General features: G+C 29.5%; 2 protein-coding genes across 13 annotated transcripts; both read left to right on the forward strand.

The window, feature by feature from the left end:
• The first annotated feature begins 1,667 nt into the window (after nt 1–1,667).
• On the forward strand, nt 1,668–7,631 carry LOC108338611 (pentatricopeptide repeat-containing protein At5g01110). 12 transcript variants are annotated; one of them, XM_052880365.1, is made up of 4 exons: nt 1,668–3,781; nt 4,119–4,722; nt 6,007–6,099; nt 6,607–7,626. In XM_052880365.1, the coding sequence occupies exon 1, from the start codon at nt 1,694–1,696 to the stop codon at nt 3,629–3,631; it is 1,938 nt and encodes a 645-aa protein (XP_052736325.1). In that variant the 5' UTR covers nt 1,668–1,693; the 3' UTR covers nt 3,632–3,781; nt 4,119–4,722; nt 6,007–6,099; nt 6,607–7,626. The 12 variants fall into 12 exon arrangements, with proteins under 12 accessions (XP_052736325.1, XP_052736323.1, XP_052736324.1 ...); XM_052880363.1 differs by having other exon boundaries at nt 4,119–4,431; nt 4,630–4,722; nt 6,007–7,626; XM_052880364.1 differs by having other exon boundaries at nt 6,598–7,625.
• An 11,867-nt stretch (nt 7,632–19,498) lies between these two features.
• On the forward strand, nt 19,499–20,249 carry LOC108337849 (uncharacterized). The gene has a single exon (XM_017574449.2). The coding sequence runs from the start codon at nt 19,535–19,537 to the stop codon at nt 20,159–20,161; it is 627 nt and encodes a 208-aa protein (XP_017429938.1). The 5' UTR covers nt 19,499–19,534; the 3' UTR covers nt 20,162–20,249.
• Nucleotides 20,250–22,223: the final 1,974 nt, after the last annotated feature.

Raw genomic sequence — 22,223 nt, forward strand, 5'->3', positions numbered from 1 at the left:
AATAAAATTCGATTTTTAACCTGATCAGGTTAAAATGAAAGTAAAAAGAGATTAAATGCAATGATAATGGATTATTGTAGTAAACTTAATCAACAGAACCAATTTAGTGATATATTATTCTTACTACTAAATTTTTATATGAATTTTTGTTGTATGCTTTTTTTTTGTTAAGATTTAGTTGGTGTAAGTTAATTAAACTATAAAATGTGTTTTTTCTAACATCGAAATTATCTACGGATTTGTAGGATAAATTATGTGTTTTTATGATTTTGTAATATGCATACAGAACTGGGTCAAACGATTTTAATCCAATTAATCTGTTCACAGCTTTAACTTGAATTTTGAAGTTTGATTTTTTTATTACTATTTTTTGTTTTGGAAATGAATTCAAACTGATGAAAATTGAAAGGTTCAATTTACTTTTCTCTTAAATTTGATGTGAATACGTTGATGAACCTCATTCCATCAAGGAAGATTAATAGAAAATAGAAAGCATAATTGTTAATTAATAGAAAATAGAAAGCATAATTGTTAATGTATAGTGAAAGAGTAAATTAGATTAATAAAATATGAAAATTATACAGATTTTATTTACTATTGTGATACTGTGATGGATTATTGTTGTAAATGAGTACAAGGTTTGTCATTTTGTTCATTTTTTACGTTATACTTGTGAGAAACATTAGATTCTTTCTATTTTCATCTGTTTTTTTTAATAAAAAGGTATTGAAAACATATTTACAGTTTTATAATTACAAAGTATAAATAAATATAAAACACAAGTAAAAATTCATATTAAGTGTGTATGGAAAAGATAATCTAATCAATTGTATTTAAATTTAATGGGAAATAGAACAGGATAAAATAAATAATTATTTGTCATCTTTTCAATATTGAGGCTATTTAAAACATAAATCGTTATTAAAATTCATCAAGTGGAAATTAGTAGGATAGAAGTAGATGTTACATCTAACCACCATCATTTAATTTGGACCAAACTAGAAAAGAGGCAAAAACATAACATTAACATCAAACTAAAAAACGTTATTGGACTATGAAATTTGATGCAATTCACATGATTATGAAATTTTTTTGGAGAAAGAAGTTAGAGAGTCTTCATATCAATAAATTTATAAATTTATGGAAGAGATTAATAAGTCATTATTAATTGAAATATTATGGTAACATGTTCATCCATCATTTTATTAATTTAAATATTTTTTATTTTATTCAAATTCATTTATGAGATTTTGAATTTATATTGAATTCTTTATTATAATTTTTAATAAATTAATTAAATTTGAAGTCTTGATAAGTTTCGAATTAAGTTCCTAATTAACTGGGATTATGATGTGATTTTTATTATCACTTTATTTAGTTTTTGTCACTAATTTCATAATTTTACAAGCATATCATTTAACAGTTTTGTATTTTTATAATTGATAATTTTACATAAAAGCTTTGATAAAGAAGTCTAGAAAATCAGAGAGAAGAGAGTAGCTGAGATTTCTTTTAAGAAATTGTAAAATTATAAAATTAGATAAGAGAAAAATTAAGTAAAGTAAACACTCAATTTTTTTTTAATTTTTAATGACTTAATAAATCATGAAAACTTAATAAACACTTTTAAAATTTATCAGAGTTTAAAACTATAATACAATAAAATTATGCTGTGACGTTCCCACCTGCATCAATGGCGAAGACAGTGTTGCGGCGGAACCCACTGGCGCGGTTTCTCAGACCTTCTGTGTTGGCAGTTTTTCAATGCCATCGCAACTTCATCCACGCGGGTACCAATCCCACGCTCCACGACCTCCTTCGCACGGGGAACCTTCCAGAAGCTCAGGCTCTCCTCCTCCGAATGATCAGAAAACGCGGCGTTTCACGTCCCCACCTCATCGATTCCCTTCTCGCCCCTTCTTCTCAGTCTCACACAAACGCCATCGTTTTCGATTTACTCATAAGAACCTACGTCCAGGCACGGAAGCTTCGAGAAGCTTCCGAAGCCTTCCGTTTGCTGAGGCAGCGCGGCTTCGCTGTTTCCATCAACGCCTCCAACGCGCTGCTCGGTGCGTTGGTGAAAGTGGGATGGGTCGATTTGGCGTGGACGGTGTACGAGGATGTTGTCGCAAGTGGCACAACGGTTAATGCCTTCACTCTCAACATCATGGTCAATGCTTATTGTAAAGAGGGTAGGTTCGAGGAGGTTAAGGTTTTCTTGTCCCAAATGGAGGGTAGAGGTGTTTTGTCTGATGTTGTCACGTATAATACTCTCATCAACGCGCATTGTCGTCAGGGGAATTTGTGTGAGGCTTTCGAGTTGTTGAACTCAATGTGGGGTGTGGGGTTGAAGCCTGGGGTTTTTACTTATAATGCTATTATTAATGGTTTGTGTAAGAAAGGGGATTATGATAGAGCGAGGAGTGTTTTGGATGAGATGTTGGGGATGAGTTTGAGTCCTGATGCTGCCTCGTTTAATCCCTTGCTCGTGGAAGGTTGTAGGAAGGATGATATTCGTGAGGTTGAGAAGGTATTTGATGAAATGCTGAGGTGTGGTGTTGTTCCTGATTTGATTAGTTTTGGTTCTGTGATTGGGGTGTTCTCTCGAAATGGGCGTTTTGATAAGGCTTTGGACTATTTTAGGAAGATGAAGGATGCTGGGTTGGTTGCCGATACTGTGATTTATACTATTCTTATTGATGGATATTGTAGAAATGGCAATGTGACTGAGGCGTTGAACGTGCGGAACGAGATGGTTGCGCGGGGTTGTGCGATGGATGTAGTTACTTATAATACTCTGTTGAATGGGTTGTGCAAAGGGAAGATGCTCGGTGATGCTGATGAGTTGTTTAAGGAGATGGTGGAGAGGGGAGTTTTTCCGGATTATTACACTCTCACCACTCTCATTCATGGGTATTGTAAAGATGGAAACATGAGTAGGGCACTTGATTTGTTTGAGACGATGACTCAAAGGAGCCTTAAGCCGGATGTTGTGACGTATAATACGTTAATGGATGGCTTTTGCAGGATTGGTGAAATGGAGAGGGCTAAGGAGTTGTGGTGTGATATGGTGAGTAGGGGGATATCGCCCAACCATGTGTCGTTTAGCATTTTGATAAATGGGTTTTGCAGTTTAGGAATTATGGGTGAAGCATTCAGGGTGTGGGATGAAATGGTAGAAAAAGGTGTTAAGCCTACTTTGGTTACTTGCAACACCGTCATTAAGGGTTATTTGAGGACTGGCAATATGTCTAAGGCGAATGACTTCTTCAACAAGATGGTTTTAGAAGGAGTTTCTCCTGACTGCATTACATATAATACTCTAATAAATGGTTTTGTAAAGGAAGAGAGCTTTGACAGAGCTTTTGTCTTGCTTAACAAAATGGAAGAACATGGGTTGCTGCCTGATGTTATCACATATAATGCAATTCTTAGTGGATATTGTAGGCAAGGTAGAATGAGGGAGGCTGAGATGGTATTACGCAAGATGATTGACAGTGGTATAAGTCCCGATAGATCAACGTATACATCATTGATAAATGGTCATGTTTCTCTAGACAATCTGAAAGAGGCATTCCGTTTTCATGATGAAATGCTGCAAAGGGGTTTTGTGCCAGATGACAAATTCTAATATCAACGTACACATCATTGATAAATGGGCATGTGTCTCTAGACAATCTGAAAGAGGCATTCCTTTCCATGATGAAATGCTGCAAAGGGGTTTTGCGCCAGATGACAAATTCTAAGATTTCTACCTTTGCAGCTCTTGTTATCTAAAAAGGTTGGACTTTCTATCATTAGAAAATTTCGCTTCATTCTGTTGTAAGCATTGATGTTGAGGACCATGGTTATGTTTTTCTTCGGTCCTGGTTCGGCATATCAGAGGAAACGCAACCCTGGTGGATGCCTTGTGTGCTCTAACATATAACATTAACGTTCTCACCCTGGTTTGTAACATAATAAAGAGACACTTGTCTTTTATTATTGATAAGTGTAAATGTTAATTAAATTTGAATGAGTTTATACACTTATCTGGATTATAATGATTTAATTTCTCTGAAGATATAGATATAAATATAACTTCTCATGTTATATTTCTTACACTTATTTTTTTGCAGAAGATAAAAGAATTGAAAGGTGAAAGTTTTTGCTTGAGTGCGTGAAACCAAGCTTAAGAGAAGAGAAGTCATCTGTCTCTACATGTTGGTCATTCAAATAGTGAGCTAGCGGTTGAGCGATGCACACCAGTGCTCGAGCCATGAATAACATATTTAAACATGTTTTGGAGCGAGTAAGCACATTTCTTGAGCCATAACAGGATGCTTAAGAGAGGAGCCAAAATTTAATTCAAATATTATAGTGACAATTCTCTTTGCTCAAATCAATGCTCAAACGAGACGAGGAAAGCAACCTTCAGAGCCCAACAAGCAGGTTTCTTAGGCACCCTCATGTGACATTGTTATTTATGGAGAAGCGATCACCTCACTTAAGCATCCAAGCAATGATTAAGTGAATGGTGGCCGCTGGAAAACTGTAAATAGGACTTGTTTATTGTTTTGAAGAGATATACGTGGTTTATAATAGAATTTAGAATATAATCTCTCTCTCTCTCTCCACTTGTTAAATTAGTATTAGGAAGCGCACGTGTTCGGTCTGTGTTGCACGAATATCAAAGGAAGGAAGTGGCAGATGACTTCAGACACGACTCCTCTGCTTATCCTGGTGATTTTATTTTACCATGAGTTCCTATTTAGGGATTAAATATAGTCTTTTTCTTGGTTAATTATTCATGTAGCTTAATGTGATCTTATATTTCATGTTGGTGATTTAATCTGGTCTTAATGTTTGCATATGTCTGATGGATGCATAATTGATCTGAAGTTTCCAAGAAAAAAATATGGAAAGTAATTTTTTGAATTGGACTTAAGATTATTTCGGTTTATTAGCTTGGTAGGAATGGAATTTAATATATTGATTTGTTGTGTTCATTATGCTTGAATTATGAGAAGAGTCCATAGATTAGAGCATGACTTTAAATCCTAAGGAGAGTTCTGAAAAATGATTCTTAGGATTAGATTTGATTAATTTCACTCTACATGTTAAGATACATGGAGTAAATATTGGATATGTTAATTGCTTATAAAATTACTGCATAATGCAGAAATATTTATGTAATATACAAGGAATCCATATTTGATAAATATTCTTAGACCTTATAAGAAAACTTTAGAATCATGTTGCAAGAATATTAGTTAGAAGATACGTTAGGTGAAACCATAGATAATTTAGATTATTTTCAATCTCATATTCATAGATTATTCAGTTTTTTTTTGGCGTCAAACAGTCTATTAACACAAAACAGCAATCAGAACAATTGAATTGGAAGTTTACAATTAATGGAATCTGACGAGTAATTCCCTCTGTATATGATACTCTAATACTTATTCTTTTGAAAACTATAAGACTTTGATAACTTGCCTAGTAAAACAATTATTTGTACCAAAATTTCCTCATTTACTATACATTATGAATGCCTTGTGCTGCTAGTTCCATGCCTATGAACGCATTACAGAATAATAGTTATTAGGTTATCCTTCGTGATTTATATTTCGTTTATGTATTATAAACATTTAGATTCTATCTTCCAAATTTCAATTTGCACAGAAGAATCCTTATAGTTCTGGATGCTTGGAAATGCAACCCATCCATGTTTCTAACTTCTAAGCATGGTTTGCAAGAGCCAGGAGGGGGACTTCACCATCTTTTACGAACTTCAAACTAATGTCTTTTAAGTGTATTTTACCTGGACCCGAGATTTACTTTTGGGAGGCAATGCAATTGGGTAAACAAGGATACTGTGGTGTGGGATTGCTGTTTTAATAGCCAAGCTTTAGCTTTAGTGGTTATATTTATTCAGCAGTCAATTAACCTAAACTTTATTATTGAACGCAATATGCATCACCTTTGTATGGAATTTGTAGTTTCCATTTTATTGAAGCCTTGTAGTCATTGCCATTGTGCAGCGTAGCATGGGAGTTGATGCATTCTTTTTTATAGCTCTCAAGTAGGCATGGGACTGGTCACTGCTCACCACCGAAGGTATGTTTGCAGTTTATTAAATGCAACAGTCACATACCAATGTTTATTTGACAGATATAGCAGAAATGATATGGAATTGGTCAAGGCAGGTTAGTCCATTAGAAAAGCAAGCAGCAAATTATAGAATTTATTTCTTATTTTTGAAGATGTTCCCATATAAAATTGTTTTTCCCCATTTGGAACTCTTTCTGATGTATCCACTGGTTAAGAGGGATATTAATCTTTGAACGCATTAGTTGCATCTGCATTGTTGCCCGAAGGTCACATATATTAAAATCATTAAAACAGTTTACTAAGATCCAATTACAAGTCATGATACTCGAGTCACATATTTTGAGTATGAGATTCTAGTGTGAAATTTATAAGTCACAGAGCTCTCCAAGTGCAACTAGCTTTTTGTGGTGCAGTGCTCCCAATGTTTTCATAATTGGTATTTAGAGCATTTCATTGTATCTCCTTGCTACAAAAGACTGAGAAGTGGTGACACTGGAATTGTAGTTTGTTCAGGACTAGTAAAAGGAGCCACTAAGGCAGGGGCTTTGGAGGTTGATGGGATGTTTGGATCTGATTACAAGGTACGAGACTGAACTCTCATTGTAGGTATAGAATTCTAGTACAAGTTTTATACGGCTCATGTGCGCTACAACTACAATGGATTGCTTTTGTGGTGTGCTAACCACACACAAACTCATCACATTTGATGTCATCGAGATTGGAATTCTGTTTGATGTCCACACTTGGCATAAGGGACTTTAGCAATATGTCATCTTTCCCCAAGTGCCTACCTCTCTTCTTTTTATTTCCATGTGGGCCTCTCGCCTAAAACCTCCACCGTGATGTCGCCATGCCTCCACCTCCCTCCCCATGATGTACTCACCACATTTCCTGTGACTCCTCTGTGAGCATATGAGGGATCTGCAATCAAATTGGACCTACTTGTGTTGTTGTACATTAGAGAGTATAAAGTTTCTTTTTCTGGAAAAATGTATGCTTGATGGTTGTTTTATAAAAAGAACTTATCTTCCAAAAATCTTTGTTTTGGTTTTAGTGCAAAATTTTATAAAAATCAGATACTGTTTTAAGATATCAGTTCTAGATCTTGAATTAAAATAGAGTGAGATTATACTGTGTAATCAACTATGAGTGAGATTATTGGTGCATTCTATTATCTTCTACAGTATATTTTAAACAATTTAGGAGGGTTAAACTATAGTCTATGCATTTCAAGTGCCTACTATCTTTGCATGTCTAAGTTGTTTTATATTTCGGTCCTTATTTCTCTCACCCCCTTTCTCATCTATCTATCCACATGCATGAAAGATAGAAAGATCTTGCTGTTCTGATACAAAATGGTGTGCACCTTTTCATTCACTGATCATGCAGAAAGAGGTCGTAAATAGGGATAATCCCTACCTACTTGGGGATCAATTTGTCATATAAATCCATTGCTAAAGCAAAATAAATTGCTTAATATTTGTTATAAGAATAATTTTTATCAACTATATTATCTTGATGATTATGAATACTCAGATTAGTGTCAATGTAGGCAAAATTGTACCTATAATAATTGTCTACAATAAAATATGCAATTTAAAACCTAAATCACAATAAAAAATGTGTAATATATATATATATATATATATATATAATTTTGTAGGATGAAACACCTCATCTACAATTTTAATGTTAACCACCAAAATTATTGATTGTAGTTATTTTCTTTTAATCCATGCCAGTAAAATAGTATTTTATTGCTTAAAGTTAAATAAATTCTTGAATAGAAATGATCTGAGTTGACAAGTGTAGCGAAGATAATTTGGGCTAGAATTGTGGGCTGAAGTAGAAATTGAATGCATGAAGGGGAGGGACTTAGTAAGAGTGGGGCTGCAAATAGAAAGTAAAACTTCTTTCGTTATCTTTCAATTCTCCACCCTCCTCCTCAAACCCAAAAGCAAACTCTTTTCTCCATCCCTTAGTCATTTTTATTTAGTCTACAAGCAAATTAAGGGAAAATTTAAAGCATCAATTTACATAACAATGACCAACATTAGGGATTTCTAATTTCTTGGATTGATGCATCTTTGGTAGTCCACTTAGATGGATTTTTGTTTATACATATAATTTTATTTTATTACAGTAATACTATTAAGATCCTTATAAATAAGATGAGAAGTTTTATTGGAGGTGGATTCACTTTGTAACAACAAAATTTAATAGAATTGGATTTAGTAAATAACAGGATGGATTCAACTACTATATCAAATCAATTAAAATTAGTCATTTTCATTATTAAAATATTGACCCTAAACGTATAAAATATATTCAATTGATTATTAACTTTTTAAAATTTCTTGTAAATAAAAAAAAAGGATGAATTTGACTCAACAATCATTAAATTAAGTTGAGTAAAAAAACTTAATTTGTGAAAAATTAGAGCCAAATTGAAACTCTACTTCCTATTTAAGAAAATAATATTGTTTTTATTGGCTTTTAATTCCTTTTTCTGGCTTCCATTATGCATATATATTTTTTTGTAGTAATGACCTAATCTTGTTTTAAAGAATGGATCAATTCACCTTTGCCTTCCTCTTGAAGTCTAAACAACCCAAAATCATATTCCATTTTACACAACACACTATCGCAGACAACCAACTTTCTATTATTAATCAAATTAAGAATGGAAAGATCAATGTCAGATTTTCATCATTATGTCCCTTTGAATGCTGAGATTCTTACCCAAATCATGCTCCTCAATGTATATATATCATGACGATTAGTGGGATGATATCATGATGATTCAAGTCTTCAAAAGCCTTCAAATTAGAAGAAACCATAATATCAAAATGGTTTATGACCAAATGAATCATCTGATCCATTCACCTTAATGTGCTTACTTTTCGATGGTATAACCATTATTATATGTCTTTTAAATGGCTTAATATATATAAAGTTTTATTTAAAATTTCAAATAATGAATATATTATTTAAATTTTAATAGTTTGATTTAATTATTAAATCTAAAAAAATACGTACATCAGCAATTACATTAACATATTAAACAAAATATATTAGAAAAACAAAGATCATTATGCTAATCAAACACAATATATATATGAAATCAAATTTCCAAACACAAACCACCACCGTTGAACCATCCACGAAAAGATGTTTTATGTGATGAAGAAGGTGCTAAGAACAATCCATAGTTTGGCTACAGGGATTTTAGTCTTTCAATCCAACGACATCATTATTGCAATGTCTAAAGATGGCATACTAAATCAAGAAAATTGTTTCCAATTGACTTTTTTTGGCATTGGAAACATTGAATGTGGTCCCAATTAAGAACAATTTTAATCCACCAAATTGCTCAATAAGACAAATTCAATTTTGCCCAAGCAAGTTAAAACTTTAATCATATATATATAAAATTCAACCCACATGCCACTTTTTTTTTTCTTCCATAAATATGTTACAAGAGAACCAGAAACTGCGGCTGCACATGATGTTTACAATAACGGCTGAGAGGTTGAGACTAATGATGAAATTGACAATGATGTTAATGATGTTCATTGGATGAACATTTTGAGAGTTTCAACTTTTTCAATTAAAGGGGAAAATGTCAATAGCTTGATCATGGCGTAGAACTATTACACACACAAACATATATATATATATATATATATATATATATATATATATATATATATATATATATATATATATATATATATATATATATATATATATATATATATATATACTGTGGAAATGGATAGACATGTATCTAGTCACACTAAGTTATTATCTTTAATTTTTTCATTAACTTTCCCTATCTTTGACTCAATATTTTAACTATTAAAGTTGATCATATATAAAAAGTTAAAAACCACTCTAAAAAGAAACCTGACAAAACAGTATGCACAATCTATGACATGTTTTTACCATTCATAGTAATTAAAAATTTATATTTGTGGCAGCAATTATTGTGGCTTCGACAACTACTACTGGTATTGAATTTTGTTCATATTATGTGTTTTGACCATTGCTTTTAGCAGAGTTGTTAACTGAGAAAGTTGAAAACAACTGCTACATTTGACAACAAAACCAGACAACATGAGAAGTGCCTCGTTGTTGATAGTTACAAGAATGCAAGAACAATATCTTAAGTATGTTGTCATTTCACAAAAAGATTAATTATTGAAGTTAAAATGACAGTGTATAATATATAATATCATAACATGTTCTTTTAGTTCTTTTTCTTCCATTTGACTAATGCAGATTGTTTATAACTCCCTGCTTCAAGCTGTAAATTTTAAATGCCACTCTTCAACTAATGCATAATCAAAAATTCCAAAATCAAAGTATATTATTCTACGAATGACATAGATCATATCGTTGATTTAGATAACAAGATCTCTACCATTTATATTAAGAAAAATTGAATTCAAAAGAAGATATAATACAATAATAGTCATTAACTAAAACTCAGTATTGTATATGAACTTGATTTTATCATAACTTTTGATCACTCATTTTTTAGTAACCGTTATAAATGTTTTTATTTTTTTAAATGTATCTCTTAAAAGGGTCAAATATGTATTATATACATAGTTTAATATTTTAGTTCTTGAAAAATAAACAAATCATAATATATATATATATATATAGTTTAATATTTTAGTTCTTTATTGATAAACAATATTTTAAGAGTGGATTTTAAATTTAATTGAATTTTATAAAATCAGTTTATAAGATAAAATTTATACTCTTTTATCATCTTATATTTAGTCCAGGTAAGATTTTCAATACATTCTCCATATCAAAATATATATCTCAAACCTGATATTAAATATTATCAGTGGTTCAATAGTAAATAATACTATAAATTTAACAAAAAGTTAAATTGATATCTGAAGTAATAAAATTTACACCTAATTATATATTATAAATTTATCAATTATCATAGGATTTTTAATATAACAAATATTATTATAGTTATGAGTCAGAGTGGTTGAGAGTAGTATATATGTTGATGTCAGCTCAACTATTTTTTGTTTGGTTTTGTTTAGAAATTTATTGTCTTTTGAGTTTTGATGACAAATCTTATGCATATAATCGTACTAAGATTAGATATAGTCTTGTTTGAAGTTATGTCACTGATTTGATTAGATTAATTCCACCGACTGAAGAAGAAATTAAGTAGACATCACAATCAACAACCAAAGTGTATAGTTGAGGAAATTGCGCAAATCAAATTTTTCAATAATTTTTTCAAGACCAAAATCTATGTCCATATTCAGTTTTTGGTTGATTAAGTATTAAAAGAGACTCTTTTTTTTTATAAATATGGTTGATTATCGCAAATGCTAGAGGTCACAATTCTAGGGTTTTTCTTTTCTCTTCTATTTTTCTTAATCATGGTGACATGATCACAATGACTATTGTAGATTGAAGGAGAAAAAAAACAACATTGATATTAGTAAATTACACTAATAACGTTTTCTTTGAAAGCAAAATTTTTATTGCAACTAGTCCAGAAATCTAGAAACATAAAGAAACTTTAAACAGTGATGAAAAGCCAATTCAAGAATTATGGTTCAGCTAACCTTAACACTTTTATTACTGGTTTTACAAGATATCTACTAGAAGAATATATATTCTCTTTTCAAAACTACTTAGATTTTATCATTCCTTTGTGGTCAAAGTTCTTAAGCAAGACATATCCAATTGATTTTGGTAGCTGTTGATCAATTAATTGGTTTTTTCACAAACACAAATTATAATTATAATTTTTAATTATTAATCTATTAAAAAAAACTTGATTAGTCATTTCTAATAATAACAAAAAAACTTGATTAGCCATTACTAATAAAGTTGTTTTCATATTTTTTTAATATTTCACGATTAAGTATGTAGTATTTTTTATAATCGCAGTACTTATATTTCACATTAACAATCAAAAAGAAAATATTTTGGGGTTAAATATGTTTTTGTCCCTTAATTTTCAGTGAATATTGGAATTAGTCCTTATTCAAAACTTTGGCCTAATTTAGTCCGCAAACTTTAGAAATATGTGAATTTAGTCCTTTTAACTAAATTTTATTAAGTTTATTTGATGTTTCAAGTACGTTTCGTGATAACATTTGAGTTATTTACACCGTTTGACACGTTTTTGCTTCAATGTTAACTAAGAAACGCGTTTGAAACATCAAATAAAGTTAACAAAATTTAGTTAAAATGACTAAATTCACACATTTTTAAAGTTTGGAGACTAAATTGGTCTAAAGTTTCAAAGATGGACTAATTCCAATTTTCAATGAAAGTTAAGGGACCAAAAACATATTTAACCTAACATTTTAACAAGGTCTTTCTGTACTTATGAATTTTATTAGACCCAAAAATAATATATTGGAAGAATCATTTGAGTCTTCCAATATCAATAGGTTGATGATTGTTTGTTCTTGTATCTTTCAAAAGAAGAAAAACTCTATGAGAACTTTTTCCTAAATCCGAAAGAAAGTATTCGAATTTTTCCAATAACTAAAAAGTATATAAAAATTATGTGAGAGATCGTTAAAAATTTAAGTAAAGTGTGTATTGAAAGTTTTACATCAAGTAAAAATAAAAAAAAGTTGTATAATATTCTATACATAATTTTGATTTTTGATACATAAATTAAGGAAGAACAAATTTGTTAGCGTAAAAGTAAATATATATATTTTTTTTAATTTCAATTTAAACATTCATCTCGTATTTTTTTTGGGGCATATTAGTTTGACAAAACAATCTATGTATCAGTAAGAAAAGAGTGACTAAATAATCAGCATGTTGTTCTAAACATTTCTCAACATGCATTTAGTAATACATTTTAGAAATGTCAAAACTAAAACCACATACAATTTGATAATAAACAATTACGAAAAATGAACTAGTCCACCTTCGAACGATAGTTCCATAAACACGAACAGTTTTTGTTTAATCTCATTTATGATGTTTAAAACATGAATTTGGTTTATTGTTTGGCGAAAAGTATTTAAAATCTGTGAGGTGCAATATTATATAATAATCAATTTGTATTTTCGTTCTATAACATAATGTTGAATTAAGATCTTCAAATGAAAAGTAAACCACATTGATATTTCTTAAATGTTTTTCAAATCACTATTGCATTGTTTCTATAATTACAATGATCTTCTTTAAATGGGCATTGGTAAGTAAAAAAGAGATGATTTGAAGATGTACGTGGTAAAAGGAAATAATGTAATGTTTTTAAAATAAAAGAGCGACATGTGTAGAATTTTAAAAAATCTGGAGTGTCAGTATGCGATTCAAAAGTAACAATTCTTTTTCAATATTTTAATAACTAATTGATTTCAATGTTCACATATACAAATGTGATACCAAACATTAAATATGGTATTTCTTTTATTGGTAATATACGAAGATTTTGTTTGAGGAAAATAAGTTGATTAAAATTAGAGTTAGATTATAATATATAAATAAGATACAATCTTTTCTTTACAAATTAACTTTTTAAAACTGAGTTAGATAAAAATTTATTATATATAAGTTAATCACATGTCTATTTCTAAAAATGGTTTATACAAATTATAATTTTACTTCTTTCATAAACTGGTTTTAATTTATATACAATTTTAACTAATGAAATATTCGGAGTTACATAAATTAGAGTTAGAGTTGTCAAAACAGGTAACCCGACTTGACTCGACCTGACCCACCATAGGTTAGTCACTTAGTGAATCAACCCAGTCCGACTCACTTATTAGTGAGCTGAAAATATTCGAACCTGGTTCGACCTACTACGAGTTGGTGGGTTAAACGGGTTGACTCACTAGTTCACTTAATTATAAGTTTTTTTAAAATAAAAAAATTATAATTTTTTTAATTTCAAATCTAAATAAATTTCACTCTGAAATGATGTTAAACTCCAAAGAGAATTCAAAAAAAAAATCATACAATACAAGCATAATAAAAACAATAAGCAAAAAAAACGAACAAATAAGTTTTTAATATTGATAATTTTTGTATCACTTGTCCATTTATAACATTAGAGTCATGAATATTTATAATATCTATAACGAACAAATATCTATAATATTTTTTTCTCTTAAAACATCTTTTCTTTTAATCCCCATCTACAATATAATAAAAAAAATACTAATTAATAATATTGAAACACAAAATAATAAATAATTAAATTAAATTAGGTGGGTTGGTGAGGCAACCTGACTCACCACAAATTCAACCCGGATGAGTCGAGTTATAAGTGAGCTGGGTTAACTCGCGAGTCACAGTCCATCTTAACAATACTAATTATAATAATAGATACAAGGAACATAAGATTTGTGTAATTACAATAAAACAATTAAAATTAAGGGTATATTGTATTAACACATTCGAGACTTTCTGAAATTATACGCAAGTTTACCTTTAGGGTTTGCAGTGATTTTCTCTATTAGGCACATGATATAATATTTCTCAAACAGGTAAAACCGATTAATATAATATATAACGGATGTGAATGTAATTTTTTTAATAATTTAAAAACGATTAGTGATATATATGTTTTTTAGAAAAACAATTAGAAAGATTGGGTACACTCCATTATATTGTATACTATATTATATATTATATATTGATACATATTTGAATTGGCTACCTGTATGTGTGAAGATGCCTAAAAATATAATAACTGCGTAAGTATGAATGTTCATACATTTAACCTAGTTTACGAGTGTCATTAGCGCGCGCGTGGCACTTGCGGTTTGCTAACGTGCATACGTCTATTTTTTAATTGGTATATTTTAGTAATGTGTATCGAGTTTTAGTAGACAAAAATATCCTTATATATCATGGATTCTAAGTTTTAGGGTTAAGGATATTTTAATAATTTCATTCTCAAAACTAAAAAAACAAGAAACTCTCAAACTCTTAATCATCTCCCTCGTTCCTCTCAACCCTTTCTTTTTCATTTCTCTTACTCTAACATTTTCTCTGTCACCCTACTATAGCCTCAAGTGAAAAAATAAAAAACATTCATCGTTAAACAATTTGTCTTTGTAAAGAGTTGAGTCATTGGCATATTCATCTTCAAGCAAAGGTTCATTAAAGATCTCTTCAATTTCATCATCTTCACTAATCTCTCTAATTTCATCATCTGCAGATGTTGAATCATTATCTCTAAAAAAATCCTCTAGGCCAATTACCAATTCTTTCATATGTAATTATGCTTGTGAAAATTAGATAAGACAAATTATAAAATAAAAACTCATTATAAAATCATTTTTTTTGTAAAAAATTGTTTAACAGCGAGTGCTTCTGATTTTTTTTTCAGTTGGGGCTATGACAGAGAAAATGTTGGAATGAGAGAGATGAAAGAGAGATGGTTGAAAAGAATGAGAGAGGTGAAAATCATTAAAATCCCTTTAACCTTAAAACTTAGAATCCATGATATATAAGAGTATTTTTGTCTACTAAAATCCGATACACATTGCTAAAATGTACCAACTGAAAAAAAAAAAAAAAAAAAAAAAAAATATATATATATATATATATATATATATATATATATATATATATATATATATATATATATATATATATATATATATATATATATATATATATATATATATATATATATATATACACTATTAATTTAAAAGCTGACTGATATGTTAAAATAGAAGGTCCATTGTAATAACAATAATTTAATATGTTACTTATTATTTGAAGAGATCCCTTAATATATTATCTATATTAAAACTCAAATGATTTATAAATACACTCATTTATCATAAAAGAATACTTACTCAATATTAATATTTTTATGTACTCTTGAAGATATTTCACCACAAAGATTTTTCACGAATTTTCGAGATATATATATATATATATATATATATATATATATATATTATTGTTTATAAAAATAATAAAACTATTATTTTTTTCCTAAACCTTAAAAAGAAAGTATGAACTGGAGAAGGGAGTCAAAGGATACATTTGTCCTGTAAATGGATTTTAAAGTTTCATGGAATATTCAACCATTTAAGAACAATGATTAATGGTCAACAAAATAAATTTATCATGTGTCGAAATCCTGAATTGAAAAATAGAAAAAATAAATGTGGTTCTGAAATTTATAATGCAAAAGAAAAGGCCACCAGCACTACAACTAGTCTACACTCGTCACCTGTCTTAATAAAATAATAAAGTTTCCAACTGCTACGATGTTAGAAATCACATGCCCCAATATGCATCCAAAACCACACTATGATAGGATTGTTTTCTGCAACAATTAAGATTTTATAGGAATATGTATACACAAATATAAATTTGTATTATGCCTTTTATTTTTCATAAACATTTTCCACCGTTACAAATTTAAATAACTTTAAATTTTCATTATTAATTCTCATTTACTGTACAATCATCCAAAAATCCAGAATGTCAATTATAAATTTGATGGTTAACCAGGGAGTATGACTAGTTGTGTATATTTGAATCGCAAACTAGTAAATTTGGTCGAAATGTCAAATAGGCTAACAAATCATACACCAGTGAGATGAATGTCATATAGCTCGAAGTTCATGTCATACATTTTGGAGTGCAAGTCATCGAAATTGGTCAATTATCGAATAAGTCGATCGATCATGTACTGAATAGTTAATCACTAGTTCGATGATTAGGATAACAAGCTTGATTGAGCACCAAACATACTGGTTAACCATGAAATAGATTAAATATATTAACCTTAAAGTTGATCAACTTAAAAATAAAATATAATTACTCACAATTGAATTATAATTAGGTCAATCTTAATAAAAAATGTACCACGAAACTTATAAATAAAAATTTGAGGTAAGGAGGGAGATTAAATGTATTTACTGTTACATTAATTACTAACTATTCAACATTAAGCTAAATTTGGTATTAGAATACGTTCTACAAATACCCTCTGAACAATTTAGACAAACGAGAACTTACTTTCAATAACATTTGAACTTCAACGATGCAACGCAACATAAATATTTTAACTTTAATTGAGAATTGAAAATGTATACATTAAATTAAGAAAATTTTAATTTTAGGTTTAATAGCATGTTTACAATTATATTATGTTTCTATTCTCAATCAGTAAATTTTCAAGGTGGCACAGAACAATGATGTGATAACTTAGTTATATTTTTAGTCCTTCATTAAGTGACTAAGTATAATTAAGACATCAATAAATGTGTCAAACAATTAATATTACTATATCATTAATATGTCATATTTCAGTGTTAAATAGTGAATAAAAAATTGATAAAGAGGCCAAATTTTTCAATACTATAGAATATACCAATTTAAAACTTGGGACACTACAACATTTTTGACCTTAGGTTAAGATTACAACGTTACAATAAAAACCAAAAATACAACAAAGCATTTGACATTTATTTTTATTATTTTGGCTTAATATGGGTTCTCTTGACCTAGTTTTATTTCCGTGGCTATATTTTTCTTATGACCAAGAAATTCATTTTAATCTCTTTATGAAATAGCTAGTGGTACTCCTTTTTATCTTTTCTCTTCTTAAACATGGAGTTTTATTTCTTCTTCCCTCCTACAAGTTATAGTCAATGAAGAAAGAACATCATTTCTTCTTTAAAAACATCTATGTATGTGTAACCATTGTTGTTTTTCAGCTGTTCTATATATTGACATTGTAAAAGTCAGCTGTTTATATGTGTATCATATGCAACTTTTGAACATTTCTCCATATTAACTAGTTCCCACATTTCTTTTTCATACTTCAAACAACAAAACCATTTCAAAATTCATAATCACATGCGTATATATTAAATGTTCTCCTTTCTTTAAGAAATAAGGCATTTATTAATAGCTATATATATTAATATTACATTATTTTTTAATTTTGTATCTGAGAGAAACAATCACATTATCTAAAAACAATCAAATTATATCTTAATTTATAGAAGACACAAATATATAAGATTGGTACACGAATCACGAATAATATTTGACTTTCAATGTAATAAAAAAAGCAACAAATTGACACGTGAAAGTCACAAGAATGGTCATAAACCGACAACTTGGTTTGGGTTGGAATAATACGAAGGGAAGTTGAGGCTTTGAGTGACATACACTATTTCCCAGAAAAAAATAAACCAAACCAATTTGAAATATTAGTCACTCCATAAAAATTAAGAATATTAAATTAATTAGTTGGGTTAATTAATACATCAAATCAATAAATTTTTAATTCGGGTTAGATAGAATCAAAAAATTCAAACTTAGGAGCCTCGTGGAAGATTTCTATTTGGTGGGTTCATATTTTCTATGACGTTGGCACAAATCATAGAGATTAGGTGATTAATTTTATACAAAAATAAATAAATTAAAAAAAAAATTGCTGACTGGAGCTTACTTGGTCGTCGGATAATGATTAAATTTCTGTACATGTTACGTGTTACTTTAGTTTTAAGTAGTGAGATAAAGAAGAAAATTTAGGTTTTTGATTATTTAATTAAACTGCTTTACTTATCAACTAGTATTTTAATTAGTTTCTGCAAATGATCAATATTGATTTTCATAATAAAAATACATAATTTTTTTTAACAAAAAAAACACACGTCTTGAAATTATGAAAATTATTAGTATTTAATTATGCAAAGTACTCTCTGGCCCCCGCGCTGGACCGTACGTACACAGTATTCAAACGCATTTAATTACATAAAAGCGAGTTTTTCTTTTTCTGTATTTATTTTAGGTCTTCATTAAGAGAAATTGTTAGCCTTACACTAACTATACTCTCTATAAATATCTATATGCCATCAAGCATAATCAATTTTCCGTAAAATATAAAATATTGTTTAAAACTATATATTATGTAAATAATAGTTTATTTAGATAATCCAATATTTTTGATTAAAAAAATAAAAAAAGTACGTGACCTAATGTTTACGCCAAAAGGGGAAATTAAAAGCCAAAATACTCCATGCTATGATATTGATGCATGAAGAAAAAGGTAAGCAACTTTTTAGGTTTGAATCTAACAGTAGTACAAAGAAGAGACAGAAGAAGGTCTAGGGTTAATTAACGTTGTGAAGTTCGTGTGTGGGTTGGCAACACAAGAGTGTGTGTGTGTGTGTGTTCTTAAAGCGCCCCACATCGATCACGCTGGAAAGTGAATTTTTCAAAGCCGGCATGGCTGACCAGACCTTCGACCCCATCAAACTTATTTTTAGTTCTTCCAAAAACATTAAACTAAATAAAGAAAGGACCACATTATTTTATCCAAAGTCAACATTATCAATTTCTCTATATATAATCAACCTCACCACGCAACCTTCTTCTTCTCTAAACCACTTGTCTCTCTTTCTCTCTCTCTTTCTGTTTCTGTGTTCAGATGGGAAATGCAATGAAGACTCCATGCTTTCACCCCAACAACAATTGTTCATCGAAGAAAACGGTGAAACTGGTATTCTGGGAGGGCACGTCAAGATCCCTGAAGGGGAAACACATAGCTGGTGAGATCATGTTTGAGTTCCCTGAAATGATGGTGTGCCATGCAGACTCTTTCTTCATCGGACACCCTATCCCTGCTCTCTCCATTGATGATGAACTCATGCCAGGCCAAACCTACTTTGTTCTTCCCATTGATCGTTTTGCATACACCACCCTCTCCGTGGCCTCCATTTCAGCCTTTGGATCTTGCCCTAACAAGTCCCCCATCAAGTTTGGGGGTTGTCCTTTTCAGTACTTACAGGGTTCTGATGGAAGGAAGGTGATCAAGGTGATGCCGGAGTTCATCACCAGGCTCATAACTGGTGCCGACAAAGAGAGTATCGGTCCTTCCAGTTTCCTCTGCAGCACTCCTGAGTTGCAGAAACATTATGAACAGCTTGTGAAGTCCAAGGATCAGGTCTGGTCTCCTAAGCTCGAAACCATTTCAGAATACAGGATTAGGTTTTCGCCATGCAGATTCATCGAGTGGAAAGAAAAAGAAAAGCCTGTCGAAATTCTTACTAGATAGTTCATTCTTAATCGCTACCAACCACACATAACATCAATTTGTACACTGATTTATAGACCGTAATATACACATTACTCATCTTTCTGCTCCTGATTTCTAATTTTACAGTTTTGAGAAATGATATTATGGAAATCAATACTTTCTTTCCACTTTTTCTGTTAACTTTTCTTCATCTACATAACAAAGAAGCTTGAACTTTGCAATATTCTATAGATTGTGTACTATATTATAGCTATTTCTATGTTACATATAAGCATACATATAAACGAATCAAAAGAAAATGTTTCCATTACTGATTACTGGTGTGAGTGGAAGCAACAAGGTAAGACATGAATGTGCCTAATGTTATTAATTAAAGCAATAAATAGGGAGAAAAAGTCTCTTTTTGTAAATCAAAGGCTTAAATAGCAGTCTACCTCAGAATAGGGTCCAAAATAATAAATATCTGAAAGGAACTTATGCCCTATAAGAACTTTTAGATATTTTTTTCTCTTTAATTAACCATTGTTACAGGCTAACAGAAACTTAATTTTGACAACCAATTTCGGAGCAACCAAAGAGGTGCTGAATATGTATGTAAAAGGGTCTCCTAGTTTGGTTCTTAATTAATACTGTTATCTTCTTCATTTTGGCCTTTTAGACTTAAACCTATTGTAATGTTAAGTTTTGGCCACTGCTTATACGTGTCCTCAATGCTATCTTTCTTTGCTTATCATAACACAAAACCTATTAATTCCTTTATCGTCCATGATATACCCTTAATTTTGATTTTACTTAAATTGGTTTCTAGTTACTGGTTGTGATGATAAAAAGGTGGACTTTGAAACTTGCTTAGATTATATTTAATGAACAAACATTTAGTTTATTAATGTAGAGTTATTCAATATCCTTAGTTTTTACTTAAATTAATTATTTGTATTAATTTAGGCATCTTAGTTTAAAATAAAATTTCATTCAACTCAAATGTACAATTTTAATCAAATTAAAGTAATGTTTGTAGTTTCATTCGGATAATTGTTTCCATTTTTTGTTTATTTTAAAATAATTATGAAGCATTTTCTTACAAAATGAAAATTTGTGAAACAGAGAAATATGTTGCAAATTATTGTCATTATATTCATAGTTTTAATTTTTGTTATATCTATAAATAAATTATATAATTTTATAGTTGAAAGTTATAATAGAAATTAACTCTTTTTTTCATAAGTATGAAATTAGTGTAAATAAAATAAAACCACAAAACAACCTTTAAAGGATATACTCAGGTAGGTTTGGTAATGGTTATAATTAACTTTAAATATATAATATTATATTTATTTATATAACAAGTTATATTTGCTTTATTCTTGATTTTTAACCTAAAATTTAAGTCAAATTATTTGATTTAGGTAAGTAAATTAAACAAATTAAAGAAAATTTGGAATTTAAGATTTTTTAATAAGTTTCTAGTGAACTGTTTATCGGTTTTGAACACCCCATACTCACAATATTTAAGTTTAGTGAAGTTTATTTAAATTTTCATAGCCAAAAATATAATACTATGAGATCATAAAGCTTTTTCTCTTCATAAAATAAGAGTGAAAGGGATTCTTAAACCAGTTCTAATGTTATATTGTGCATTTATATAATATCTAAATTATTTACATTTCATAATTATCAAAATTGTACCATGTGAACAATTCAATTATAATATTGGTTAATTATGAATTCTAACAAAAAACACATGCTTCAAAATCTAGGATAAGGGTGTAAACCAGCAAAACGTTTATAACTTATATTTAAACATAAATAAAACAAAAGAAGACTTATAGATGTTACATATAAAGACTCCAATATTCAGTTCATATAGGTTACAAAAGATAGCTAATGACATTAATTTCGTCTTTCTATCGGTTAACAAAGATGTCAAATACATTGTTTTTATGTTGTTTTCTTTTTTAAAATATTTCAAACAGAGAATGAAGGAAAAATAACCTGGACGATAATGTAATACTGTTCTATACTTTTATATTACAAAAAAGTAATTACTTTCTTATATAAAAATGTCCTATAATTATAACAA

Source organism: Vigna angularis, chromosome 7 (assembly GCF_016808095.1).
Source record: "Vigna angularis cultivar LongXiaoDou No.4 chromosome 7, ASM1680809v1, whole genome shotgun sequence".
In the NCBI taxonomy this organism is placed as follows: Eukaryota; Viridiplantae; Streptophyta; class Magnoliopsida; order Fabales; family Fabaceae; genus Vigna; species Vigna angularis.

Excerpts from the sequence above, each read along its gene's own strand:
- LOC108338611 (XM_052880361.1), top strand. The coding sequence starts at position 1,694 with ATGGCGAAGACAGTGTTGCGGCGGAACCCACTGGCGCGGTTTCTCAGA.
- LOC108337849 (XM_017574449.2), top strand. The coding sequence starts at position 19,535 with ATGGGAAATGCAATGAAGACTCCATGCTTTCACCCCAACAACAATTGT.